General features: G+C 50.9%; 1 protein-coding gene across 2 annotated transcripts in view; it reads left to right on the top strand.

The window, feature by feature from the left end:
• LOC116424976 (Krueppel-like factor 6) overlaps positions 1-27,929 on the top strand; it is a 373,050-nt gene that overhangs the window by 22,330 nt on the left and 322,791 nt on the right. For both annotated transcript variants that reach the window (XM_076369589.1, XM_031972080.2), the window contains exon 2: positions 18,081-20,089. In XM_076369589.1, coding sequence (XP_076225704.1) covers positions 19,988-20,089 — 102 coding nt within the window. In that variant the 5' untranslated portion in view covers positions 18,081-19,987. The remainder of the gene's footprint in view (positions 1-18,080; positions 20,090-27,929) is intronic.

Genomic DNA, 27,929 nt, shown 5'->3' with positions numbered 1-27,929 from the left:
GAAACTTGAATCGCGATACGAAACTGTAATATCTGCGTTATCTATAGTTTCAACATTTCTCTTCGTATCCTTTCGGAAGTACTTTCTCGAAAGGTTTCTGATCCCCGAGGAAGCGTTCAGCGCCATTAACCGAATCACAAGGTCGAGCTGCACTCGCTCGGATCTCTTTACCTCACGATCGTCAATATATCATACCTTTTTTCAGCCTTCACCTATGCGTCATCCATTTTGCGGTCACGCACCGCCCGTTTCTTGCGAGAAACTGGCATTCCATCCATCCTCTGTCACCTCGTTTCTGCGAGTGCAACTTCTTGTAGTCGCATATCCTTCGGCTGTCTTCCCGGTTTCAATTCCTGCCGCATTTTAGACAGACACGCAATACTCGGCTAGAGGATACCATCTTAATGGCAATATCTCTCCTCTCGGTACTCAACGATCGATCGACAAACGAAATTACATATTTCTCGGTCATTCAGCCCGCCGGCGTTATTAGCACGAATCACTCCATTCGAGCCGTGCATTTCCCTCGTTGGAAAATAATAAGCATCGTGCCGTGATGTATCCGGTGTAGACTACGTTAATCCGCACCTTTTCAGCTGGAAACCTTTCATTCAGGTTTACAGCGAGAGAGAGAGAACCTTGTCAATATTCACAATGTCGCTCCGCCTTGTATTCACCATGCATCCTTATAGAATCAAAATTAATGTATTCAAACTGAATACGATTGAATCTAACTACCCAGACAATTGAACTCTCCTACCCAAGGCTTACTTCTCGAGCATTCCAATCCCTCGGATCGTAATTCTTCAGCGATTCCATGGATAACAGGTTTCTTTGACTCGAACTTCTCTTAATTCCAGATCATTCCTGCTCCCATCCCTTTTATCCAGGTTAACGTCGATTCGACTGACAGTTCGAGGTTCCGCCGAACGAAAGTTCGCCGCGTGTTAAATTAATCCCGAGTATTTCGGTGTTCGGAGTGACCCGTTTCGGTCATCCGTTCCGATCGTCGATCGCTCGTCCCGAGCAATCCCGAAGGGACGAAGATAACGGAATCCGCGAAGCCGAGAGGCGACACCGGCGAGCATTTTCCAACGCAGCCGTGTACTACTTTCCATACCTGTCGTCCTTGTCCTTTTCTTGCGTTCCCGACGCCCACAGAAATCGTTATCTTGCCCTCGAAACTCTCGCAACATACGCGACCGAGTATAATGCTCATCCCCAGCGGATACGTACCCGCGCGGCTCTGTACCGCGCGTTTCCGCACGGAGAAGAATTCGTACGCTCGCTTCACGTACACGCCCGTTGATGCTCACACTTTGGTGCGCCAGGCCGCACATACATACACAACGACGACCAGGTACGACCACACGTCACGCCGCTGTGCGGCATCCTCGAGGGAAGCGCACTCGTGGATCGGAATGCTTTGCCGTTCTCCGTGACCTCCCTCCGGCTCCTCCGACCCTCGTCCGCAGCATCTCGCCAGAAAATCCAAACATTCTTTCGGGTTTATCAACTTTGTGTTTAATTCAGGAGATGCCGGGGAGAAAAGCCAGCCGGCTTAGTAGTCGGGAGCCGACGAGAAACAACGGGCAAGAAGCGCGAGAAGGATCGGGGCGGCGCGCGCGCGTAAATATTGTTCGATAATAAATGAAGAGTCACGGCCGACGGGAGCGCGCGTTATCGCTCGCGCTCGACGACAGTTCCCTCGGACTCGTTGCGACCGCGCGGACCGCTCGCGAAACGCGCCGAGTGGCCCGGGGCGATATTAAAAAGCCACGGATCGTTAAAAAATACTTAACGCCGGGGAAATTGCAGTTCGCGGGGAGTTGACGAAAACGATCGGCAACGGTCCCGCAGCCGGGATCCGGGGAAAGAGTCCCTTCTGGCTAACGACAGTCGAGCATTAATTTCGCAATAGCTGCAACGGAGCCCGTACTTTAAAAGTCGTTATTACATAAGTGTACACCCGTGCGCGGTGCTCTCGAAAAGTGTAATCGATGCTCCCTTTCTCTGCCGTTCCCGATCTTACCGCTCACTCCCGCCCCCCACTCGCGTCCTCTTCCCGTTTAATGAGAATATTCGAGAGCGTGCGAGAGTCGGCGGGGCAACGTTCTTCGTTCTCCTATTATCCTTATTATCGGTTCCGAGCGGAACGAAGTTCGCAAACTTGGGAATCCAGGCTCCGTCGGCTTCGTTCCGCTTTATCTGCGCCAGCCAAACGACCGCCTAACCCAACTTACCAATTCCCGACATCCTAATCTCGACCGGGATACCACTGGCTAACGTACTTTCCAACCCGATAAAGACCGCATCCTCCGCGAGATAAAGAGCCTCCGCCATCCGTCAGCCAGTGTTTCTGCGAGCCGCGGCGCGGCGTTGCCTTGAAAAACGCCCCACGTTCCGACGGGAATCCCTCCGAGCTGATTTCACCCGTAGACCGCTCGCGCGAGCGAGCGCGCGGCACTCGTCGCCGACGGAGAACGAATGTGGGATTCGGTGTTCATCGATCTCGAGGGGGCTTTATGAGATTCTGCCGGCGGGATAAATGAGAGGAGTCTACGAGCGCGCTTCTAAACGCGGCAGCGCGGCCCTGTCTGCGCCGATTGCTCGTCGCGGGACGCTCGCCGATCTCTCGGCCGCTTCCGGACGAAGAAGTTCCGCCGCTTATCTGCCGTTCACAGCCACTTCGCTCGAATTATCCTCGGTCGGGGACGATTTTCGGAATTCTTTGCCCCACAGCCGTTTAAAATCCCACCGGCGCACCAGTTAATCACGGTTATCTGGGACGTTTATTCATTGTTATGTATTAGTTGCGTAACTCGGGTCGTTTCGTTTCACGGGACACTCCGCGGCGTGCGTTCCGCGAGCAAACGAACATTCGTCGCGAGTTTTTACTCGTGAAACTGGATGTTATTCGTCTCCGCTTTTGCAGAAGAGAAACCGGGTTCGGCGAGGAACCAAGGCAGCGCGAAGCTTGTTCGGTGTATCGGTTAACGAAGAGTTCGCGCAAGTTCCGGATAATTTTTCATTCGGAAAGCTTGTCGATGACGTCTCGAAACATTCAGAATTTCGAGAGGAGGAGAGGGGGGAATTAATTTCACGGTGAAGAAGTCGGCGATTATCTTTTCCCGCGGCCCCGGTTCGAAGTTTTTAAGACGGCGAAGGGTTAAGCGGAGGGCCCTCGAAACTGGGGTGGCCGCGTGTTTGTGACACGCTCGCCGCGCGCTGTATTGATTGAATTAATTGAGTGGTCTGAAAGACGGGTGGAACGGGGGCGCGCGAGCGCGAGCGCGGCCACGGTTCATAGATTTCCCGTCCGGTTCTACGTGAGCTTGCACGCGGATAAGGAAGCCGGATGAATGGACGGATGAAATGGATTTACACGAGGCGGCCGAACATTTTTCAGGAGATCATAAGAGCGGGCGAATCTCGAGGATGCCGCGGTAAAGAACGGAGAAAGGGAGCTCGACCGCGGAATATGACAGGCCGGCGAAAGTGGGCTGGTTCCTCGTACGGTGTAGCGACAAATGTGTGCTACCAGGAGCAATTGAACGTCTCGCTGAACGCGGCTTAGAACATAATGGGAAATCGATATCGGTCCCAAAACGTCTCCGTCCTGAGGGTACCTGGGTATTAAGCTACTCGTATTTGGCAGGACGGAAAAGCGGCGACGGACAAATTGGAAGTTTTCTGTAATTTCGAAGACGAACGTTCGCTGATCAAAGACTGCGGATATCCTCGAAATGAAATTCTGATAGATATACGGAAGATTCTCTTAGAAACTCTCGGCCCTCCGGTTTCTATTACCTGGGAAATACTACGACGGAGGACCAATCGCCGAGTCTGTTTTTCCTCCTACCCCGAGAACGAAGTTACTGTAAATTCAATAGTTCCCGAGGAGACTCGCGCTTTACGACGGCAATTAGCTGCGAATGCTAACATCGCGTAGCATCCCGTTTTCGTGAATGTTGTTACGGTGTCGTTCGTACCGAGAGCCCGATAAAATCGGTGAAATTATTTTTACAGGCGGCGAGCATTAGAGGCTTTCGACGCGCCGAGCGAACTTATGGCTGCACTCTTCTTTTATTAAATTTTGATCTACCCCTCGCTCTCGCTTTGTTCGTGCGTCTGACAGCGCGCGGAAGGCTGCTCTAACCATTTTTTTTTGTTACAAACCGGAACGTTCGAGCCGAAATCGCGAATCGGTGGGGATTACGCGGACCGGTATCACGCGCGATCCGAAAACTATTAAACGATCAGAGGCACAAAAGAGCGGCGGGCGTTGAGCACAGCACTGCGGCGGGCCGCGCTTATATTCCTCAAACTTTACGAGGAATGAAAGAGACATTTCTTGGCAAGCCACCAAGAAAAATATCTGCGGAAGAAGCGCGTGCGGGGCTTTTATGACGGCGTGGAATATGGATGAATACTCTACCGCTGAAAGGGGCTACTCTCCGAACAGAAAAATTATCGGCATTACGATTCTCCCGGTTATTAATGGGTTCGGGGTTCAACTTGAAATCGCAGGCTTACCTCCATATAATTCCTTAGAAGGAAAATTTCGCAAAACCCCCCTCGGCTCTATCAATCACTCTCAACAATCTTTTGTCTTACCGCGCGCCCGGCGACGGTGACCATTGTCATGTATCATTTTTCATTTGCGTCGCACTTCGAAGAGAATAATGCACTTGCACGGGAACGAGGCTGCATGCTTTCATAGCTAAGTAGCTGCGCGTCTTTCGAACAGTATTCTTGGAAGTGTTATGACCGGATACGATACACCGACGTATGGAATTACCTTCTATTATACAATCCATTCTCGGGTGAACGTTAAATCCTCCTGGAATCTATACGAGAAATCTTTTATAGGAAATACTGTAATCGAGTCACGGGTTATTCGACATTTGACAAAAGTTCGACTCGGCTCGCCGGCAAAGGGTATGTACATTGACGGATCGAAATGCAGGGAAATTCGATAGCAACTTTCTTCCCCACGCGGCGCGGTGTATCCATGGACGCGGCAATAAAAATATTTTCAGCATTGCTTCGCGCCGACCCTCCGGCAACGCGAGCCGGCCCCGGCTAAAATCCTGCGACGCGTTCGATGCAGAAAATATTGGGATTGCGATCTTCCTGCCGTCCTGCATATATAGTTCCGAGGCGGACAGGGATGAATTTAATGCCCGCCCCATCACCGCCTTGCCCGAAGTCAAATCCCGGGCACCAGAGGTCCAACGGGATTATCGTAATGCTTCACTAAGGTTCAGCGGCGGCTTTCGACCTCTGGCGGCGCTCAAAATCCTGAAATGGCTCGGCCCCGGAGTTCTGCTCGGCCGGGCAGCTCGACACGCGTTATCGGCTACAAAGGGGATGACAGTCGTTCGGTTATCAAAGTTATACTGCGCGGGGAGATAGTTACGAAGAGTTGAGCAACTATTGTCGCGACGGAAGGCCGGGACAAAATGCCGAGCGGTCGTTGCTCGAAGAGATTGTTCGTTCGAGACGAATTAACCGGACGATTTTGGAACGGTAATGCTAATTATGGATACCCCGGGGTAATTGCCGGCGGCCAAATTTTATGATGCCACTTTAGCTTCATTACGACAGTAATAGGTCGCGGATAATGGGGACGTAATTACTTACAGCGCGGATTTTTAATCCTGCTAATGTATTGTAATTACAGTCTGATCGACGGATGTACTCCGAAAGAGACAGATGTGTAGATTAGGAAAATTCTGCGCACCTCTTTCGCGTAGTCGAAAGAGTCTCGTAGAATTAAACGAACGTAGCCGTTGTTGTTGCAAAGAAATATCGGTCGGTACCATTAGTTCCGTAGAACAGGAACAGATAAAAGTTAACGCGCTTTCGTATAGTATTTACACTAAAGAACCGAGGAAGTACGTCGTCCTTTACATCGTAGGGCACTTAACCCGGCAGGACTTCATTGTATCCACATAGATGCGGTCGTTAAAAAGAATCCGCGTCCGGATTCATAAGTGATTTATATTCCCGGAAACTTCAGCGTCACTTTCACAGATAAAACTTTATATCTAGTTTAATGCAGCGAGCAAGCTGCGAGCGCAGTTAAATCGTAATTAAAAAAGGAGAAGAAAGGGGCGAAGGAAGAAAGAAAAAAATGAAAGACAGAAAGAAAGAAGTGAAATCATGCCGGGCAACGCAACGCGGAACCGTATTTCTGGGATGCTGAACAAAGACACTGCGACAATCCACGCGTTTAATGTCCACCGGGACGTCGGGGCATTTATCCGTTTGCTTTCCCGCCGGCCAGGTGTAGTTTTTCCCTCGTCAGCTTCATTATCTTCGCGAGACACGTTTTCTGTCCGATGCAATAAGATTGCCGGACGCAGGAGACAAGGGTGGGCAAGGAGACTGGCTAGGACGGAAAGGGAATGGCTGGGGTGGTTCTTTTCCCAGCTTCGAACGGGACAAACTGGGAAACGGCGGCGGCGGCGGCGGCGGCGGCTGACTCGTTTCTTTGTCTTCCAACGTCCTCTCCTTTCGTTTCCTTCTCCGTCTATCCTCCCCCTCGCCCGCCACGATCCACCGTCGTATTTTCTTCCTCTATCCTCCTTTCTTTATTTCCACCCCCGCCGTCGTCTCCTGTCTCCGGTTAACGTCGCGAGTCACGTCGTGTCAGGAGGGTTTTGCGAGCCGCCGGATGACTGCCGGCGGGTGATACGTCGCTTTCTCGCGTGACGTCAACCCCATCGCGAAAGAAAAGCGGCTGATGGTGTGTAGGTAGCGACGGTGATGGTGCTGGTGGTAGTAGTATTAGTAGTCTGGAAAGAGAGGCAGGAAGAACAACCGGGACAGGAATGGCTACGGTAGGGTAGGGTAGGGTCAACGCCGCGAAAAGCTCCCTTAGATGCGCCAGAGGGGCTCAGCGTTACAAATGACCGCGGCGCTATGCATATCCAACCAGACTCTGCAGGACGAGCGAGCGAGGGGGACAAGATAGGGCGAGAGAGAGACAGAGAGAGAGAGAGAGAGAGAGAGCGAGTCCCCCACCCTCGAGTTGAGAAACATCCCTCGTCCTCTAATACGTCACTGACGGAACTTCCGTAGCCCTCTTCGCGGCTCTGTCCCTTTTCCCCGTTTCCCGCCCTTCCTTTATTTTCCGTCGTACTTAATGGCCGCGACAAGTGCCATTATTGGAAAATTTGTTTTCCCCGTCTCATGAAATTACGGGAACTTCGGGGACGAGATGCATTCCGTACGGCGGAACTTTCCGTTCAATGTGCGGCGCTCCGACTTTGTTAGGAATGATTATCTGCCCGCCTCCGCGACCCCGTCCCTTTTTTCGCCTCCTATGAAAACTTCCGTTTTTGTACCGGCGAAGTTTGATAGTTTGATAGTTTATTAAAGTCTAAGAGACACCCCCCACCCCCATCCGCAGCGGCGACCCCGTAATATCCGGGTGTCTCGTATGACGCATCTCATTCGCGAAATTGCACGGCCTTTACGTCCTTTCCCGATACTTCGGGTTGAAAGGAATTTTTACCATAAATTTGTGTACGATAGGGTGGGCCGAAAGAAATGAAACGACGGGAAATTCGATATATCTCGCGGCGCGGCACCGATCGTGAGTCCTCGCCTCCGCCCGCCGGTGTACCCTATTATTCTTTATCGGCCAGTTGTCCTGGCAGGGGCTGAGAACGCGGGGGGAGACCGACCGGCGAGCGCCGCTGCGGAAGAAAGAAAACCGAGGAAGGAAGCGGCGTCGCCGATAATTCCTGATCAGCGTTTCGCTTTAAGATTTATCGGCCCGACGCCTATTTCGCGGAACGTGGAAATAAATGGAGACGATTTCCCTTGAATATCGCGGACGGATCTCTCCCGCTCCCCCCCTCGCCCCTAAAACCTGTTGATACGTCGCCGAACGGCGCGTATAGGAGAGCAACAAATATACGGAAAAGTAGAATTGCAACTGTGACCGTGGTTTATGTGCGAGCGACAGCGATTGCTTTCCCCCGTCCGATTTTTTTCCCCTCGCGCAACAGCGATAAAGGCGCGGAGCGGCGGAGCGAAGGGTGAAAAATGCAGTTATGCATTGTAATCCGTGTTTCAATTTTTAACGTGCATCCTTCGGTTTACTGCGCCACGCTAATCCACTTGAATGTCACTCTTGATCGATATCGGGCCGCTTTATAGCACGGCATTCCTTCGATAAACGTGTTCCTTTCCAATCTTTTTCGCATTCGCGAATAATCATCCTTCGGTTCGATTCCGTTTATTGTACTATCTGGAAATCAAAGTCGCGGCGTGCTTACTCTCCTGTAACTTTTACGAGACGTTCCAGGCCGGCTGGTTTCGGTGCGCGGAACGTTTACGGTTAATTAATGGCGCACTTAATCTTTAACAGCTCGTTACACGTACGATCAATTGGTAACGCTTTAATTCAGCTGTAATTAATATTCAATCTCCATTCCGTTCCATCTGATCCGGCTGAAAAACCAAAACAAAGGCGTACGCGCAGAAGGAGGTCGCGGCGCGAGTGACGAAAGAGAGAGATAAGTACCCGAGCAAAGGAAGCCGGGCTAATTTCTGCGGGGCGGCGCGAGATGTGGTCCGGAGAGAGGCGCAGAAGGAATGGGACCAGAAACGTAATGCGTTGACCTTCGCCGGAACGAAAGCAAAGGACGGGAGGACGGGGGTACGATCGCGTTTGCATGCAAATGCCGCGTACCGCGCGGTAAATGTTTCTGCACGATAAAAGTCCTGTACCGGCGCGGCAGCCATAGCGCGAATTTACGTGCTTCTCCGCCACCCTCTCCGCCTGCTACGTCGAGCTTATACGGTCGCTAAGTGTCTGCAGATATATGTGTATGAACGGGGCCAGGCGGGTACGTACGAGGCACTTCGGTGCATCCGAATTATTAAGAGCCCCTAAGCCACTCTTACCATCCCCCTCGCCTGCACCCTCGGCCCACATTCTGTGTCCTGTCCGTTACATTATCAAAGACGAGAGTAGCTCGTAACTACCAGGAATTTTTGCAAACGTATTCCACGTTCACTGCGCGTCGCGCACGGCCGATTACTTTCTCTCACTTCGGCAAACAAACGTGCGTTTATCGCGGCGTACTTTAAGCGAAATTACATTCTTCCCCGACACTCCCCATGAATTACCGCAAGCGAGAGGTTCGAGGTGCTCGAACCAGATAGGGAAACTTCGCACGAAGGGACATTGATCATAGGATATCGGGGCGAAAGTTCCGAACGATAGTTCCCGTACAAAGGCGAAATCCACGGGGATGTCACGCTAAGGAGAACGAACTCGGAGCACGGGCCGCAGTCGTGACGGAAGCCGCGATACAAATCACTACCCCCCGCCTCAGTGGTTTTAGCTGGCTCGCGTTAATTTCTCCCTCTCCGAAAATCCTAATTAATGAGGGTGCATTAAACGCGCCGGAGGTTTGTTCGGCGCGCACCGACGGGGGCTGCGACGGGCTCGAGAACTGGGCCAGATTGGTCCAGGTTTGCTCAAGGTGGAAGGCGTGTGTGTGTGTGTGTGTGCGCGCGGTTGAGTGCGGTGTGGAGGAACAAGAGATGTACGAGAAGGTAAGAGCGCTGGGTGGGGGATGCACCGACTAATCGGGTAATTTTTCCGGCATCAGTCGGTGAATATCAACGCCGGCGTTGAGCCCCCTGTGGCGTTAAGAACGACAAACGATCGCCGATCCATCTGGCTCAACGCGACTCCGTGCAGTCAGCCCTCCGCCCTGCTCACCTCTCATCCCCCCAGCCGTTGAACCTGTCTTTCTCCCCCGGGGGCTCGGTGCCTTCAATCCCTTTTCCAGCTTGCGGAACGATCGGTGCCCGCCCTTCGCTGGAGCGTGTTTTTCGAGCACGGAACCGGCGCGGCGCGTGCACACACACGCGCGCGCGCCGCAGGAAGCCGATCGGGATAGGAACGACAGGAACGGGATCGTCGTTTCGCACCCCTCCGTGCGGATCCTTTCTGAAGCGTGTCGAGATAATTGCTAGTCGAGCAGGGGGGGAACACACGAGCACGCGTGCTTGAACCTGCTGAAGGGAGCATTGTTGTAATCGGGAAGCAGGTAGATAGCATCGGGAGGAGTCAATCGCGCGGAAAATGTAGGTTCAGGAAATCGCGGCGCTTTCGGGAATCGAAACTTCCTTTGTCTCGAATCTCGGAGCAGCGCGGTTTCTTCTGTGACATTCGATTCCGTGTGTATCCGTCGTCGTCTTTCTGTGTCTTCTCTTTGGCCTCTTTCATCTCGGACTCTTTGTATCTTAGGAACACCGGATTGCTCTACTTTTAATAGACGGTATAAATTAAGACGAGCGTCGGGCACGAGAGATCCCGAGGCGACGGAAGCCAGAACCTTATCAAACGGAGTGTAACGTGGGCAAAGTTCGAGTAGCCGTGAACCAGAGAAAACCGTGTCACAGGGAAAAAATAGAATAACCGCTTCCGCCGTGCGGTTAACCGGAAACGGAAAAGCTGAAATCGCGTTGGTGGGCAAGCTCGGTTGGTCAACGAAGAACCGCGATAATTGGAACAAAGAGGGCCGGCACTGAGGGCCAGGATGGAACCCCGTCCTCGAGGCACTTTTGCCTGTCTTTCTCTCGCTCTGTCTCCTTTCCTCGGGCGTCGGTGATAAAGTTGAACTCTTTCGAACTCCGTTAGCGGCGCGAATCCTCTGGCGCACAAGGAAAATTCTCTTTATCTTACGCTCGTTTCTTTCTTTTCCCCCTTTCTCGTTTCATTTATCTCGATCGTAATATTTCTAACTTTCGAACCTTTGACGGTTTATTGTGTACTGGAAACAAAAGCGAACCTCGGGGAACTTCGCGGCGCGCGTTTCATCGAATTTTTCTCGATAGTTTTAATTAACGCGTAATGGTCGCCAGTGATTCACGGACTTCCTGTTTCATGTTTACGCTCCGGCCGACGGATGCGCGTGTTTTTTTCTCTTCGACAGAGGCCACTGACGAACGCTAAACGTGTATCGTTAACGAATCTATACACACACCGTTCAGCACGGCGGTGTTGCCTTGTCCACGAATACAGACGTTTAAATACCTAGCCCGTGCTGACTGGCTGGCCATGTTCAATCACCATCCATGTGTTCCAAACGATCGATGAATCATCTTCGATCGTTAAGTCGGAGTCCTCTACCCGCCGCTAAACGAGAGTCACGCCGCAAGACGTAACGTCATTCTATTGTGCCCAATGTTGCCGCTAGATGCTACACACTCTCCCCCCTAGCCTCCGCTATGGGTTTACGGCTCTCCATTTGCATAATGCGCATCGAAAGCAGCGTAATTCCAACGAGTCGAAGCACGGCACGGTGTAACGCATCGGCAACAGTACGAAGCGCACGATGAGCGTAGCCGCTGAGGCCGCAACCGCCAGCAATGCATTTTCAAGTGTGTTCAAGGAAACGAAGAGCTCGATTTCCGTGGAAAACCTATTATTCGCCGTTTACGTCGGCGCCCTCTAAGTGTCGCTCGATCACTGTTGATGGAATGCCCATTCCACGGTTAAACGACGTTAATTTCATACCCCTCGTGTTTTTTCTCCATAAAATATCATACCGGTTGCACCGTAGAAGTAAAACTATACGTTTGAAATGATTCAAACACCAACGATCGATTCGAACGAGATACGTTTCAAAACAGAAATTACTACGAAAGTAAACCGAAGAGTATCGATTAAAACGGAATAATTCTGATCGATCGAATTGGCTTTTACCACGTCGTATTAATTTCCAACGCGGCGCAACGTAGAGGATGACCTGACACGAGAGTGCAGAGTGTGCAGATGGTTCTGAAGGAGGGATGCATGGCGTGATCGGTGTTGTTCCATCGTGGACCAAGAAGCATTCTCGTAAAGAGGGGAGCATCGGAGCGGCAGAGAGAGAGAGAGAGAGAGAGAGAGAGGAAGCGGGGGGAAAATAAGGCGGAAGCAATATTGCTCCGTGTGGCTGGAAACTCGTTTCGTCCATTAAAGCGCGGTTTCTTGCAGGCGTGTTTTTTATCCCTGGAAGGGATCAGCGAAGCTCTTCTAGCCGACTCCTGGCCCCAGCAGACCGTCGAAATATACATGAGAAACACAACGTACGTCTAACGGAGCACGGAGCTTGTCCCGATACACCGGCGGGATACTTACAGTGACTCACCCCTGCAAGTCACCCCCGACAAGAGCCTAAGTGAAATTTCGTGCCGCGCGGCACTCCCTCCCGTCACCCATCCCGGCCGTTTCCACGCTCGGTGCTCACCGTACGTCTTTACGACAAGTCGAGATAAAGGATTCTTCTTGGCTCCGCGAGGCACCGTTCTATCCTCGGCGAGCAGCTTCCAAAATTTCGCGGCGCGCATCCTCTGACGGAAAGAAACCTTGGCACAGCGTACCGCTGCTCGTGTCGGTCGGCTTCGGCAAAAACCGTTTAAAATACGGTTGACGCCGTAGTCGGGGAGTATTCGAGAAATTAATTCCCCGAATACTTAAGCGCGTATATTCCCGGAGCTAACGGTTTTCCCTCCGGCGAATACTTTAGAAATATTCGGGGCGAAGTATTCCGGTCGGAGTTAGAAAAAGGGAACCACCGGCGGAGTTTCAATGGTGAATTATTCTAACTGCGGGTAATAAATCTTGATCGCTCGTTTCTTGTCGCCGCGAGATTCGAAGGGTTGTTGCCGGTAATCGGGATGTCGCTGTTCGTAGACCCGAGTCGGTGACGGGAAGAAAACCGAGCGGAAGGGGCGGGGGAGAAATATAGCGGTACAGAGGTTTTCTATCAATGAGATTCCGGGCGACTTTTCGAAGGACTGTTTGCGTTGGATTAAGCCTTCAGCTGCGGGAACGAACGTTCCTCGCGCGACGTGGGTGTGTTGCCGGTAGAAAACTAAGCACGTTCCGTGTGACGAGCGCTTTCGCGGTAGGCGAAGTGTGTACCTACGCGTGCCACGACTCGAATAAAGGGGATAAGGTCCGAGGCCGGGGAATACTCGCTGATATATTGCGCGGAGTCCATATCTTCGTATTAACGCGCGCAAAAATGGGCGCCGTTCTTTCTCACGGGTGACAATCGGATACTATAATCCGGGCGACTCGTAAAGTTACATTTGTTATTACTATCTTGCGCCCGGATGCTTCGTTCCGCGGGACGCGAATTTATCGCGAATCGACTCGGATGCGAGACGCGGATAAAAAGGAGAGAGATTAATTGCCGATGTTTCGCGTTCGACCCTCGAGAATATCATCGTCCGGGGACTATTTTAGAAAACGTCCGCCGCAGCGCGCACTTATGTGCCTGAAGTTGACAAATGTTATCTGAGTTTAATGGAGACGTGTTCCGTAGGGCAAACATCGGCCGGGAGGGTAGGGGAATAAATACCGGCACGAGCGACTTCACGTCACTGATTTTAATTCGGCTCTGACCTGCGCCAGGTTATCAGGTGCAGGGATTACGTAGGGGCGCTTTTTTGTGACAGCGAAATCTCGGCCCCTAAAAAGAGGGGACCGACCGGCCGAGATAGGGAATTTGTCGGGAGTTATGCAAAGGACAGGGTTGTTCGTTATGCATAAAGGGAGTGTTACGGCGCAAACTTATTAAGGTAATTAAAATAGATTAAGTTTTTAACCATTAAAACCGGCGCGCCGCGCAAATGGAATTGAATGCCGCCTACCGAACAGTTAATAATTCGGAGGTTTCAGGAATCCTCGGAGCGCGCGTGGCGTCTTATTCGTCGGTGCAATTGAATTTTTGACTCGCGAGAATGTGACCGTTCCATCATCCGTCCGCGTGACTTGGAACGAGTAAGTAGTGGACTTCGTGCTCGTTAACGAAGATAAACGGTGTGATTAAGTATTACAAATAATTCACATAATTGAACGGATCCACCAATTGCACGTTTCCTTCCTCGCGTTGATATTTTCCTGGAACCGAGGATGTTTTATAATGTCGGAATGTATTAATCATCTCGGTATGACTGTTTGGTAAACAGAATTAAAATGACGGTTATGCAAGTTTCCGCGGTACGCGATTTTAATTCCCTCCGCGTCCGAGGAGACTTTTCCTATGAATATCGAATTACTCATCCCTTACGATGCCAGCACGTTCGTTTTCTTCGGTAGCAGCGATTTGTACAAGCTGTCTCGAAGCGAACAGTACAAACCGAAGCGGAGAGCGCCATCCAAGATAGCATGATTTTGCGGTTCACGAGGACCAGCCCGCTTCCTCAGTCTCTAATGGACCACCGGGGCGAAGTCACGAGGGCAGGAAGTGCGCCCCCGAGAAGTGACATGAAATCGCGGTTAACCATTAGATTTTGCACATGCGGCAACTGCTGAGAGCGAAAATTCGATTCTTCCTTAGACGCCATTAAGTTCACAGTGAATATGCAAGCACGTTACCGTCGTTCAATCAGCTCGAATTAAACTGATTACGTCCCGACGCTCTCTAATAAAGCAACCCGAAGTTGCTCTTAACACTCTCCTGGATCGTTATCCCCGATGAACGCTTCATTAGCTCGTACATCATCTGAAATATCCTGAAATTCGGTCAACCCTCATGCGAGGCTCTTCCACGGATCCGTTTGAAGAGTGGCTCGTCGCGCTTTACGTCTTTAAACCACTTCCGTCCCGTGTTACAACCATAGGGGTCCCGTCTCTAATGCTGGTTCCCTTATGTACATCGCCACAATGAAGATCATTTCTCCCGAAATTTTCTCCGCAACGATAAATATATTCCTTTCGGCTGGTTTCCGCATCGATCATCGTAACTCACGATCATTTTTCCCCCGCGTGTGTATGCGTGTACCCGCGAGACTCATAAATCGTCAACGTCGCTCGAAGTACACAGACTCCGTTAGAGGACCGTAATTCCCCGGCGGAAGTTCCGTCAAGTCAAATACAGTGTTGCGCCAGCAACTAAATACGCGGGAACGATATCAAATACCGGCGCCGGGCGCCGTTTTACGTGTGCACGCGTGGGTGCTCATTAGTAGGCGGACTTTCCCGTGTCCAGAAAGTGCCCCCGCGAAAATTTATTTCGCCGACCGTCCCCGGTATTCGTTGCACGTCGTGATTTACCGTGGCAGCTGCGTGTGCGCGAACCGAAACCGTCGATCGAATCGGCTGATTCGAGACGTCCTGTGTCGAGCGAGTCCTGTATTGTCCGATGAACTCGCCGCGTCGCGACGCGACGCTATCAGACCGAAAGAGATCGTTAACGTTTAAGTAGCACCCGTGGCATCGTCCTCGTCCCATAAATTCCTTGCCTCAAGGATGCGAGGCACTGGCATCGCCTGCCCGGCGAGGGTCGTTCGAAGAATAACTGTTGACACGAATAGTTGCAACTACGAGACGCGCGTATTGCAGATTTGCCGCAGCATTATGCAACTCGCCGTTACGTCACTCTTACGGTGGTTTCTTGAGCTGTCGGTGCACGATCGTGAAAATCGTGAGCGAACGATGCGAACGCGGCGTACACGTGTATATGTACATCGAATGTTGCCGTCGCGACGATCACGGCTCACCTTGGCGAGCGCGCGCGCGCGCGCGGATACACGGGAATATGCGAGACGAAATTCAGGTATAATTGCATTCTGTAAAGATTCCGCGGAGATTGTACCGTGAATTAATCTTGCGGTTATCAGGCGCGATTGATAAATGTGTTTTGTACGGTGCTGTTTTGCGTCCGCGGTCCGCTCTCGTGGAAGCAATTAGAGAAACACGTTTTAAACGCGCCATTATGAATGGTTCTGTTCGATAGATGTATGACGGAACAGATAATTCTTACGAAATGGAGATAAGATTAATAGAAAGAATGCCCGCAGCTTGTTTCGTGAATTATCGTCTAATGTAAATCAGACTGTTCGCACGGGGATCGAAGCGAGAGGCGCAGTTTCCACGGTCGTTGCTGCAAGTTTGGTTATTAAAATTTCAATTAATCAAGAATATCTAGAATTCCTTTGGACGTCGTATAGCGACGAGAACGCTTTCGAATAATTCGCTTCGAAATATCGCCCGAGCGCTACGCGAATGGATCGAATGAAGGACCGAGCGCGTCGTTTAACTTTTTCGCCGGCCGTCACGAAGATAACGGAGCGGACGAGGATACAGAATTTCAGGACATCCTCGGATATTGCACCCTGGTGACAGCAGACGGTCGAAAGAGGGTTAACGATCGGGTCATTGTACTTGAGGATGACCTTCCGGGCAGCGGCAGCCCGGGACCCGTTGACCGAAAATACTCGTAACGAGCGAACGCTGCTATATACGGGCGCTGACAAAACGACGCTAAAGGGGTTAACAGTTGTTACAAGAGAGAATCCGTGTAAGATATTATCGGAAATAGTCGAGGGCCGGGAGTGCACCGGAGATCTTCTGTACGCGATACGGTTATGTTTTCTTCGTATTCCGGTGTATCCGTGCCAAGAGAGCGGAAAGAGCGGCGGCTGGGGGGGCGGAGGGAAGGAAATGCGGCTGTCGAACGAAAACGTTAAATTCATCAACATGGGTGCGCGCATCGTATCGCGATGAAATTTCGCCTGTGCATCCTCTCTCTCCACCCCATACAAACGCACGAAAATAGGTGGACCACGAGCGGCCACGGGGGGTCGGCTGGGAGGGAGGAAGAAGAATGGATTAACGAGGGCGAGAACGGCGGAGTGCTCGTTTCATACGGATGTATTCGCCGTACAACTATTTTCCAGACTAACAAACGTTCTGTCGGGTTCGCTCCCCCCTCGGCTAACGGCGAAAATCGACGATCCTATGTATCTCGGTACAAGAAAGCTTTCGAGGGCTGGGCTTGGATCCAACAGCAACCGCCATATTTATGGTGCCGGAGCATCTTAACCCACTGAGAGAACCGAACGTACCCCCGGGAAGCTGGGGAATCAAAGTTGAGAGGTTACTGGAGGTCAGGTGCCGGAACGCAACATTGGAAATTCATCAGGAGCGTATTAGCGATATTTGAAAGTCAAGACGATTACTTTTCACAATCGACCGATATTGATGCGCGCCGAGAGGCACTTTGCTCCCACTTATCTTGCCGATATTTCTCTTGCCACGTTAACGTCCGATCTTATTCCCGTACGGCTGCAACACACCGTGCGCAGGTAGCGGGTATTTCGGTTCAAGGGTCGAGAAAACGTTTCTCAGCCGGCGGAAAGCGGAGCAGAGCGAGAAATAAAGGAGTCAACCGCTTCGAATCCGGCGGTCGACTTTCCCCGTGGCACCGAGCGCGATAGCCGGACAACGATAGCTCGAACGGAAACGAGGTACAGTCTTGATAAGTGGAGCCGGTCTTCTAATTCCATTCGCCATAAATGCCGCTTACGTATCTAATCTGGCATTCCCGAGCGCTGTACCAGCGTCTACCAAACAGCTTTTAACGAACATGCAGAATCCATGAATCACGTTACGGCGACACAACGCGTTCATCTCCTTGCTCTCCCCGCGGACACGCTACACAGGCTGACTCACGGCCCGATTATTCATTTGCAAATAATTCTTTGCTCGACGTCGCGCTCCGCGGTCAACGCTTGAACGGAACCGACGAGTTATGGCGAGCACACGGTTCCCGAACCGATTGCGGTATCGAGTGTTTACCTATGCAGGCACACGCGAGCGTAACAATCTTTCACGTGTCTGCTCGAATCGAACGTTCGACTACGCTAACTAACTTCAATTTAACTTGACAAGAACGAAGCATCTTTTCTGTAATAAACAATATCACGTCTACCAAACTGTGCCTTCGTATACTCTATTTCATTCGCGATTACTTGAGAAAATCTATGCAAAGAAAGTTATCGTTGAATATACAACTTAAACAATAAAACGAAGCCTCGGTGCTATTCCAATTTCCCTACAACGAGATACCAAAATCTGTTCATCCCTGACACGAGAGTTAACCCTTATCGGACGTATACTCGATTCTCACTAAGTTACAGTTTTCATCAAACATATGAAAAATATTCAGTAACAACATTTCTATTACAAACGATTCATTTGATAAAGCAGTCTTAGAAACGTCCGAGTGTCGAACTATCGATAAGCTTTCGATGTATATTATTTGCAGGGACAAAGTACTGTTGTCGCGTCAGAGGTGACTTACGGCCGTTAAGGATCAACATAGCCGAGCGCAAGAGCGTCCCGAGAAAGGTTCGCAGGACACACGTACCTCTGCCGATTTCGCGGAAGGATACGCGAAAAGGAGAGAATGGCACCCTCGGCGAGAGGATCGTTCGCGGAAAGCTTGGGGGGAAAACGGCGTCGCGACGCCACCGATCAGTGCTGCCACGATGCGAAGCGGCCGCCGGCCGCGGTATCGCGTCGCCGGCAGCGAGCGCGCGCTCGGTCCTCCTCGGCGGCGTTCGGGCCTCCTCGCGTACAGTTATGGTAAGGGAACGTCAGTCACTCTTCGGCGCTCGCGCGGAAGAGTCTGTACGCATTAACGGTCGGGGGATATCGTCGCTCCCTGCGGAGTGTTAAATATCTCGTAGGTGTTTGATCGTGCTCGATCCCCAGCGACGCGTATACCTCTGTCTGGATCGCAGTGACCGGCGCCGATCGAAACGGTGACGCGACGCCGCGTATGGAAGTGTCGCGGGAAAAAAGCCGGTAGTTGACGGCCCGAAGCCGCGTGTGTTCCTCCGCCGGAGAGTGTGTATACGGTGGTACACGAGAGTCTCGCGGAAGGGGACGGACGCGAGGTGGAAGTGAAGGCAGCAGTTTCTCTGCGCGTTGACCGGACCGGATACGGAGCCAGCGGTACGAAACGCAGCGGGGAGATTTAAACGAGCGTTTGAAAGTATAACCGGGCCCCGGAGAGCGAGTGAAACGGAGAGAACGAAACGAAGGAGGAGAGGAACAAAGCCGGTGACGGGGTTGTTGGAGATTAACCGAGAGAGCCGAATGAATCGAACAGACAACGGGTCGCGATTCCGGCCGGCGTTTTGACGTTTCGTGTTCCGCGGTCACAAGGTCTCCCCGGTTGTCACCGTTTCCACGTATGATGGATGCTGTCGCGCGTGTCTCGTGTACGCGACGCTATCACGAACAGACAGAGCGTCGAGCCGCGCAACCTGCCTCGTTCTAGTGAGTTTTTTTTCTCTCTGTCACTCCGCCGCTGGTATATACATACATACATATACATATACATATATATATATATATATATTATACACATCTCGTGGTTCGTGCAGTGCCGCCGCGTGCTTTTCCAACGATTGTACTAGCGCCGGCCTGGCAGCAGCAACAGTAAAACGCCGGTAGGCGGTGCAACGTGCTAAAGAGAGAAAGAGTGATTGGTCTCACGGTACGAAGCAACGGTGTTCGTAGTGTGTTTGTGCGCGCGCGGAAAAAGGAAGCGGTTAGCCGGGTCCCTCTCTCGTTCTCTTCGTACACACCGGAGAGCTACCCGTGTGGTTCGTACGCTCCACTCTGGATTTCTATCTCCCTACCTCTCTTTCTATCTCTCTATACATCTCTCTCTCTCTCTCTTTCTCTCTCTCTCTCTGTCTCTCTGTCTAACCTCACTTTTCCTCTCCCTCTCCGTTCGTCTTTCATTCTCACGTTGTGTGTGTCGGTCATCCTGGCCACGGTGACGTTGGTGACCACCGTGTCGGTGCTTCTTCGATGATAAGCACGTGTGCGTACCATCGTGCGTACCTGCTACGTGTACGTGCGTGCGTTGAAGCCGCGAGCCGCGTATCGGCGTGCAGTTAGTGACCGCGTTGCGTTTACCATCTAAGTCCTCTCTCTACGTGTACTGCTTCACCACCGGGCGGTACGGTTTTATTTGGTTCGTTCCCCCCGTCCGGTTCAACTCGATCCGCTTCGAGAACGCCGTGCCGTCGTTCCGTTCCGTTCCGTTCGGTTCGGTTCCTGTTGGTTCTTTTTTTTTTATCACCGCCGCCCTCGCCGCGGTTTTCTCTGTGCCGAAGTTCTCCGAGTTACGAACGGATCACACAAGCCGGAATAACCATGGATATCCTGCCGAGTGGGAACATATTTAGGGAGTTGCAGGACATACACGACACCGGATACTTTTCGGCCCAGCCGTCGCTCGAGGATCATTGGCAACAGGTAAGAACATATTTTCCATTTCGTACAGTCTATCGTAGAGAGTGGCCGGCTACACACCGGCTATAGACGAGAAACGCTGTTTTCTTTACCCTTTCGTGCGCGGAGCCACGAGTAAACGTCATGTCAAACGAACGGCAAGCCGTCTCGCGTTACGAGACACGCTCGACGCCGTTACGAACGACGACCGTGAATTTCAAACGCGAAAGCCCGCCCCGCCGTAACCTCGACCGCCATCTTTGAATTTCTAACTCTATTTTTAGTATACCATTCGAAATGCAAGATTAGTCTTTTACGCGAACCGTATAGTATTTTACATGTGAAATGACCGTTGAAATTTCTTGCGCTACCGATGCTAGTATGGTGGGTAGATAATATTATTCTTTTTTCAACTTTCGTTTAGACACGTATAACGGTATTTTGCGATGCGCTTTCGTACGATCCGTAACAAGATTGTATCGCGAAAGATCGTCGAGAGTGAAACGTTTATGAAATACTTTGAAGCTGCGATCGATTGTTAATTGGGTCACGGTTTTTGCCCCGATTTTTTGGGCGGCCGGCATTTAAATCGATTACCGATATGCAGCTGGGCATTATGACTGGACGACCTTGAGCCGAGGTATTAGATCGGTGTGTACGTTCAGTGACGCGGCCGAGCGTACTATAGACGGCGCGTCCTGTTTGTTTACGAGTGTGCAATGACCTTCCAGTGGTCGGGGAAGGCAGGAGGGACGTACTTATTCCCCATTCAATATCTCAGGCCGGAGTACAACAGTTTCCTCGCTTCGTTAAAATGGCACGAGTGACGTCATTGGTTGCACCGTGCGCGCCCGCGTGGCGTCGGGACTTAACGGTTTATTATCTCGATCGCGGCCACTCCAACCAATTTGCATCTCTTTCTTTTTATCCCTTTAATTGCGTCCCGGCGAACCGCCGCGCGGCTTTTGCTCGTTTACTCGTTTTCTTCTGCGCTCGCTCCTCCGAGACGTGTAAAAAATTTATTCGGGCAAAAGTGATTACATCGCTGAGTTATGTTCGATTGGCTCCTTAATTCGCGCGTTGTTTCGGTAGCTCTTCACAAGCTTGTACAACGTGTATCACGTATACTACGACATATCTTTCGGTAATGTAGGAATATTTTTACATGAAAATTTTATACAATGTTTCAGTTTGCGAAGATACAGTTGTACAAATTAGTTGTATGGTTTGCGTTATGTGCTCAGATGTTGAGAAATTTGTTCTTCGACGAAAATTGTGTATTTCGTTGTTTTTTTTAAATAAGGAATCGTACCGTTAAAAGGAGCATTAGTTACGTAAGCATGTTATCGTAGTTTTCTTTACTTGTATCGTTACAATTCGTTATCAAGCGCAAGAAAAAAATTCGTGTACTATTGGAAAACTGTTTTAAAAAGACCGTCGCCGACGTCAGTCGATACATAGAGGTAACCATTAGCTATTATTGATAAGTTATCGAGAAATCATTGATAAGTCTCAATTTATATAAGATGTTCGTGGCGTCGATAATGCAAGCAGGTATTAAATTGTTCCGCTTATTTTTATTCAGATTCTGTTCTTGAGTCACGTTAAAATTCTCGATACGTAATTATATAAGCATCCGTTCGAGCAACAATTCTTCGGACGCTTATTGTTTCGTCTACGTCAGAAACTTCCTTATTATCGTTAAATACTAATTAGTAACCGAAGAGAAACGGCGAAGTCAAGATCGCAGAACACTAAGCCACGAAACAATTTTATCCTCTTATTTTATGCGACTCGTGTATTTATTGTGTTATTAAATACCGCTCGCAAACAATCGAATAACGCTCGCTGTGGGCATAAAACGTTTACCATATAAAAGCATTACAATTATCAAAGCCGGAAGAAAATGGAATCGCGAATGTTTGCTTATTCTGGACGTTTTAATGCTCCGAAACAATTTACCGCTTGTAATCCGACTCAACGGCAATTATCGTGGTCGTCGTTAGCATCGTTAATTCTTATGTAAAAACTGATAACTCACCGTGCCTGTTGAAATGAACGAGGATTGATACGCACGAACACGGCCGTCGTAGATCAGAGGAGCTAATTGCAGAGACATTTCGCGTCCTGTCGAGAAAGCGTCGAGCGCGTTTTTTTTCCAATCTCTTCTCTCTACCCTGTATCACGGGTGGAACTTTATCGAGCGTTTACGTAATGCGTTTCAATTATCGCCGGTTTAATTACCGATGGCGTATCTGATCGTTAGCCCCGCGAGCGAAATTTATGGCGAGGAAATCTCGGTTTGTCGCTTGGCACTCGACATTTGACCTGCGCAACATTGTTGGGAGCCGGGTTTAGTTTGGCACGGTGCCTAATTGAACGTCTCGAAGGGTTTACAGTGGAAAACCGTCCGCCACTTTACCCGCTTTCTCCTTTTTCTCGTTAATTACCCGTACGATCGGCTGTTTTTATTATCGGCCAAGAAATACATGGCGCCCCGGCTATCGTCCTTTTTCGGGGCCTCTCGAAATTGTCTCGTGTTGTCGTCGATTACCATCTTTCCATCCATTACGTTCACTCCCTGTTCCCCCCGGCTCGCAGCGCTTCGAAAGTTGCACCCAAACGGAATTGCCCATCGGTTTCCCCGTGAAATTTCTGTATCGCACTTTGGGCCTGGCGTTGTTTATCTGCTTATCTCGGAGTTGTTCAAACAGGATTAGACGAAATCAAAGGTTGATCTGTCGTACACGAGGACTGAGATCTTGAAACTTTATTTTTCCGTGAAAGCGGTCTGCGGAAGAGGCCATAATGATGAATCATAAACGTTTTCTCTGTTCGGATCATTGATTTATTTGTCGCTTCGGCCGATAATCTTATAATTCCGGAGAATTCTTTGAATGCAGCGCGAGGTTGGGATTAAGGCAGCGATCTTACCTGGGATTACGTAGCGCCAGTCATCCTCGTCATTTTACTTGCTAATTCCCCTCGAGAGATCTATAGGGATTCATAGGAGCGAGCCCTGGTACGCTCTTCAACGAAGATTTAGCTTGCCACGATATTTCAAATTTCGATACGCTAATCCCCCGCGCTGGGTGGGTTAGCGAATCGCGCTGCGTATCAAAACCGAAAGCCTGTAAATTATTGTACGCTTTTGGGAATATTGTAAACGTTTCGGTGAAGCGACACACAACGCTCGACGGGGGGAGGAAGGGGCGAAAAAATATTAAAGAGCAGTGCTTTCCCGGGCGTTTCGGCGACCGTTCCCCAAGTAACACGATGATGTACATCGACAGCGTCATTCGATAGGCGAACCAGATGGCTGGGTCACATCGACAACACGACAGCGTTGGTCGCGTGACCGATAATGCGATTCGACAGGTGCTCGCTTGTATATTCTTGTATTCTGAACTTTACACGATCCCGTTTCGTCGGCAATTATCGTCGTTGGCGAGGAAACGAGCGTTTGATGCGTCCTGCCGTCAAAACCTATGCAACTCGGTCGATTTTCAGCGGGCACGTCGACCAAGGAATTCCGTTGGATTATGCAGGCGGTGCTGCCGTTCGAAAATCCTTCCCGTGTCGGCCCGAATTGCCCGTGCTCCCGATACGTGACCTATCTCAAATTCTTGACATCTTAAATAGCTTCATGATTAATTCGAATACGTTCCACCGATAAAGAACGCGTGCCGGGCCGTTGAAAATAATAAACAGAGTGTATTCTCGTTGCACGCGGTAGACGCGAAGTGTTCGTAATTCAATTTAATGAACTGGAAGAGCAATTATAATAACGTAACGTGAGAATATCGTTGAAAAGAAACGTAAGTTGCCAGCGAATCTAGACAATGTTGCATGTTGCATCGAGTTGCATTGAATATTCGTTACACGGAGGATCCGAGGTAATTCTAGATCCTGGTGTAATTCATTTCCGTTTTCATAAAAATTCGCGGTACTTTTCCGACGCGGGATAACATGTTAATCGCGACACAGGATCGATACGTTTCCAATGTTGCGATCCTATAAATAGCAATTCTTAGAACACTGTCTCCTGGCGCGGATATTTACATGAATTGCGTGGAGCGCAGAACAACGCGCGGAGGAAAACGAGAAACGACGATGAAAATAACGAAAAAGACGCCGGCCGACCTTGCCGCGGAGTTTCCTTTCATCCAACACCTGATGCAATTATTGAAATACGTCCCACGTATCGGGTCGACGATGAATTATGCATTTCTGATACGCTAAGCGGATCAGCAGGCTCGCGGTACGCGAGTTATCGCGCGCGGCGACGGACCGACTCCATCCCCGAACTTCTTGCGAATCGTTGACCGTGGAGATATCCTTCCATTTTTTCCTGTCCCGTAAATAATGCACACTCGGCATTGAATAATCGATCGTCCGGCGGCCGGTTTCTGTCCCGGGAATAAATATTTTCGCGGCATTGTTTTCGGCCGGTCGATTAACTCGGGACACGGGATCGTGCTTAGCCGCGGAATGCTCGAAAATATATGCGCCCGCCTGAATTTTTCATCGTTTCGATCGCGCACACTTCGATGAACAGGCTGTTTCTCGAATTACCGGACGCGTTCCCGTCTACGTGGTACCTTCACATTCAAACACGCGTTCTCCCGTTAGCGACCAGCTATTGGTTGTCTCTGATTACACGCCGTTTGCGTGTCATTAATTAAAATGCTATCCGATGAGTCGGAAACTTCCGTATTTCAGCGACTGCGGTGTGCAAACCGTGACGGTTATCGAGAGAACATCGAAACGTATCATTCGTGGCATCATCGGATCGATCCACCGATATCCCACGAAAACTTAGATCGTTGACCGTGCAGTTCTTTCCCCGATATACTCCATTTCCTAATCTGAATCCGCTCTTGAACGAAATCTCCAGCACCCCGAGCTCAGTCGCGACGCTTGGCTGGCACACGTCCGGCGTTCCTCGCTGTGACTTGTTTACCGATCTGTACACAAAATCACCGGCCTTTTTAACGATGTTGTGTCGCGCCAGCCCCGTGTTTTATGAGCACGCGTGAAACTCGCGTAAAAGCTTCAATGATCCCTGGCTACAAGAACCAGCCGCGGCGGCGATGGCGGCGGTGGCGGCGGTGGCGGCGGCCGGGGCGTAGCACCGATGCGAAACTTTTCCGCGCATGAATTATACCCGGTCGTGACAGTCGCAGCGGCATCGGTGATATTTTTGTTTTCTCCTTATACACGTAGTCGCCGCTTCCACTTCACGTCGCGTATTACGACACACTCGGCCCGCGCGCGATATTTTATGGCGTGTGTGTCGGTGCACGTATACTACGTACGTTTCACAATCCCCCCCCCCCCATCCGCCCCTGCCGCGCCGACGTGTCGCGTGTATTGCCGACAATCTCTTTCTCCCCCGTCCTTTTCTTGTTCCTCCCGAGTCTCTCGAGCCCCGCTTATCTATCGGGAATTTCGCGAGAGTTTCTTTTGCACCACTTTCACCGGGGCGTGTATCTCTTTTTCCCTTCGGCCGCGAGAGCCACGAATTTTATAGACGGCCACCCATAAATAACCGAGAACACGCGAATCCGCGAGATTGAACATTCGCCGGGGATCCCCGGCGCAGCGCCTCGTATCCCATTGTGTCTGCACGGAAGGATTCGCGGATGCTTGATCGAGGTCCGTTGGGACGCGGGGATCTAGAGAGAAGAAGAAGAAGAAGCGCTCTGCGTAAACCGTTGCGATGTTAACGCGGGGAGCCAGCTACTCGGAATGGAATTGGAGCAGATGATACGTTGTTCTTTTCATCGAGTGGAACTGCTTCGCGAGCTCTTGATGAAATTCGAAGGACCCTTGATGAGATCTTCAGATTCTGTTAACCTATTTGCATGAGATTTACCTCGTACCCGGGCTCCATATGCTTCGACGACTCTAGATACAAATGTGAATCGCGGAGGAGAAAGAAAAAGGAATTGTGATTTCCTCAGACCAATCCATTGGATGTGTCTGGCGGATCTCAGATGAAATACAGAATTTCCTGCGGGGAAGGCGTAACATCTCGGAAACATTGCTGATAGGAAACAGAGGAGGTATCGGCAGAGTGCGATATTGAGACGCTACCGCGCGGAAGTAAATTATTGGACACGAGGCATTAAGAGATGCAAGGTCGGAGGGAAATACGTCGGTTAGAATGTATCGATATTTCTTATTATTCAGTGGCACGCCAAGCTCGGTTGTTCGTTCTGCGCGAATGGGTTAACGATTCGACTTAGCTCAATCTCTAATCGAACTTTTCTACCCACTTAACGTCAATCTACGTCAATAAGTGTAGGAACGATGGAGCGCGTCGGCAGCCATATTGCGTGTTTACATTCGGATTATATAAATTCGGAGGCAAGGAATCGTTGACGATCCGAGCATCGCCTTCTTATCGGGAGTATTATCCTCTCAAGCCCGTCCAATCGGATTATTCTTTTTATCCGGTGGAAATGATATGATAAAGCACGATCCGATCGTGGACGCGACTTACGGTGTACTTTAATCGATAAGCCTAAGAAACTATCGACAAACTTCCCGGAGCGATTCGACGGCTCCGCGTCGGGCGGCCAAGGGGCGACGGCTGGAATTACGACAGTTTGGCAAGCGGCACACACCGCTCGGAAGAAAACGCAGCGGATCGGCAAGGTAGAAAAGGAGGTTGTGCCATCGAAGGTTAACAATGCCACGTTCCGTAGCCACGGCTACAATGGCATCTTTCGCATCACTCACATTGCGAGCCATTGTACCGGGAAACCATTGTTTCTCGTCCCATTGCGCGCATCGGTGGCCCAGAGGCGACCGAGGGGTGTCGAGGAGACGGGCGAGTCGCGCGGAGGGGGGTTGGAACGGTCCGGGGCGGGCCGGGAGTCGGAATACGAACGGGACAGAGTCGCGTACCGGCGGCCCGTGCTCGAGACAAAAGAGTTACGTCAGGCCCATTCACCCAAAACGCCTTTGTGCGTCCGGATATTCTTATTTCAATGGCAACAAGGGAGCCGGAGAAACAGTGGAGACGACGGCACTGCAGTCGGTGGATCGGCGGGGACCGGCGGGGACCGGCGCGGCACTTGGTCAAGTCACCGAGTCGTGCGCCGTTTAAAGCCGCCCCCGAGATTTCCCCTTTCCCCCGGCGAACGACGACGAGCGCCGCGTATCCCTCGCGCGCGGCAGTAAAGCCTCTCGCAAATCCGCAGCGCGAACGCGAAAATAAATTTGGAAAAAAAGGTCTAGTGTTTACCGGGCCGCGCGTATCGTTTTCGTCGGGGATTTCCTCTGGCAGCGACGCCACCGGCACCCCCGCGTTTCTGCTTTTCAACAGAGGAAAAAAACGAAGCCCCGGAGTTATTTATTCGAAATTATTTCTCCGCGATAACCGCGGAACGCGTCGCGTCGCGTCGCGCCGCGCCGCGCTGTCCCCCGTGCAACGTGATTTTTATCGTGCACGCTTTTTATGGAAATACACGCGGTGTCCGGTCTCCGTCCAATTCGATGCCACTAAATCGCTTGGAAACCAGTTGCCCCTCCCTCCTCCCCGGGAAGGGGGGAGGGCTCTTCGGGCAAAAGTTGCGATATTTCGCAGCCGCGCGGGAAGTTTACCTTTCGACCGGTCGGGCGAAAGTCGAAACACCGATCAACCGGGCGATTTTACGAGCAAGTTTGCTGGCTGGTCGTAGCCGTCCATGTTGATTATTCGGGACGAGAAGATCCCGCGAGTCGAGAGAAACACACGCGTAACCGGGGAAGATCGTTGATCGAATGAGAGAGGGTAATTACATAGGTATCGATCCAGAAATTCTACTCGCGTGATTCCAAAGTTCGCTCGTTTCGTCGCGGCTGAACTTTCCCA

Source organism: Nomia melanderi, chromosome 7, assembly GCF_051020985.1.
Source record: "Nomia melanderi isolate GNS246 chromosome 7, iyNomMela1, whole genome shotgun sequence".
Lineage (NCBI taxonomy): Eukaryota > Metazoa > Arthropoda > Insecta > Hymenoptera > Halictidae > Nomia > Nomia melanderi.
The sequence above is the reverse complement of the archived record's forward strand: the minus strand, read 5'-3'. Positions and strand labels throughout refer to the sequence as shown.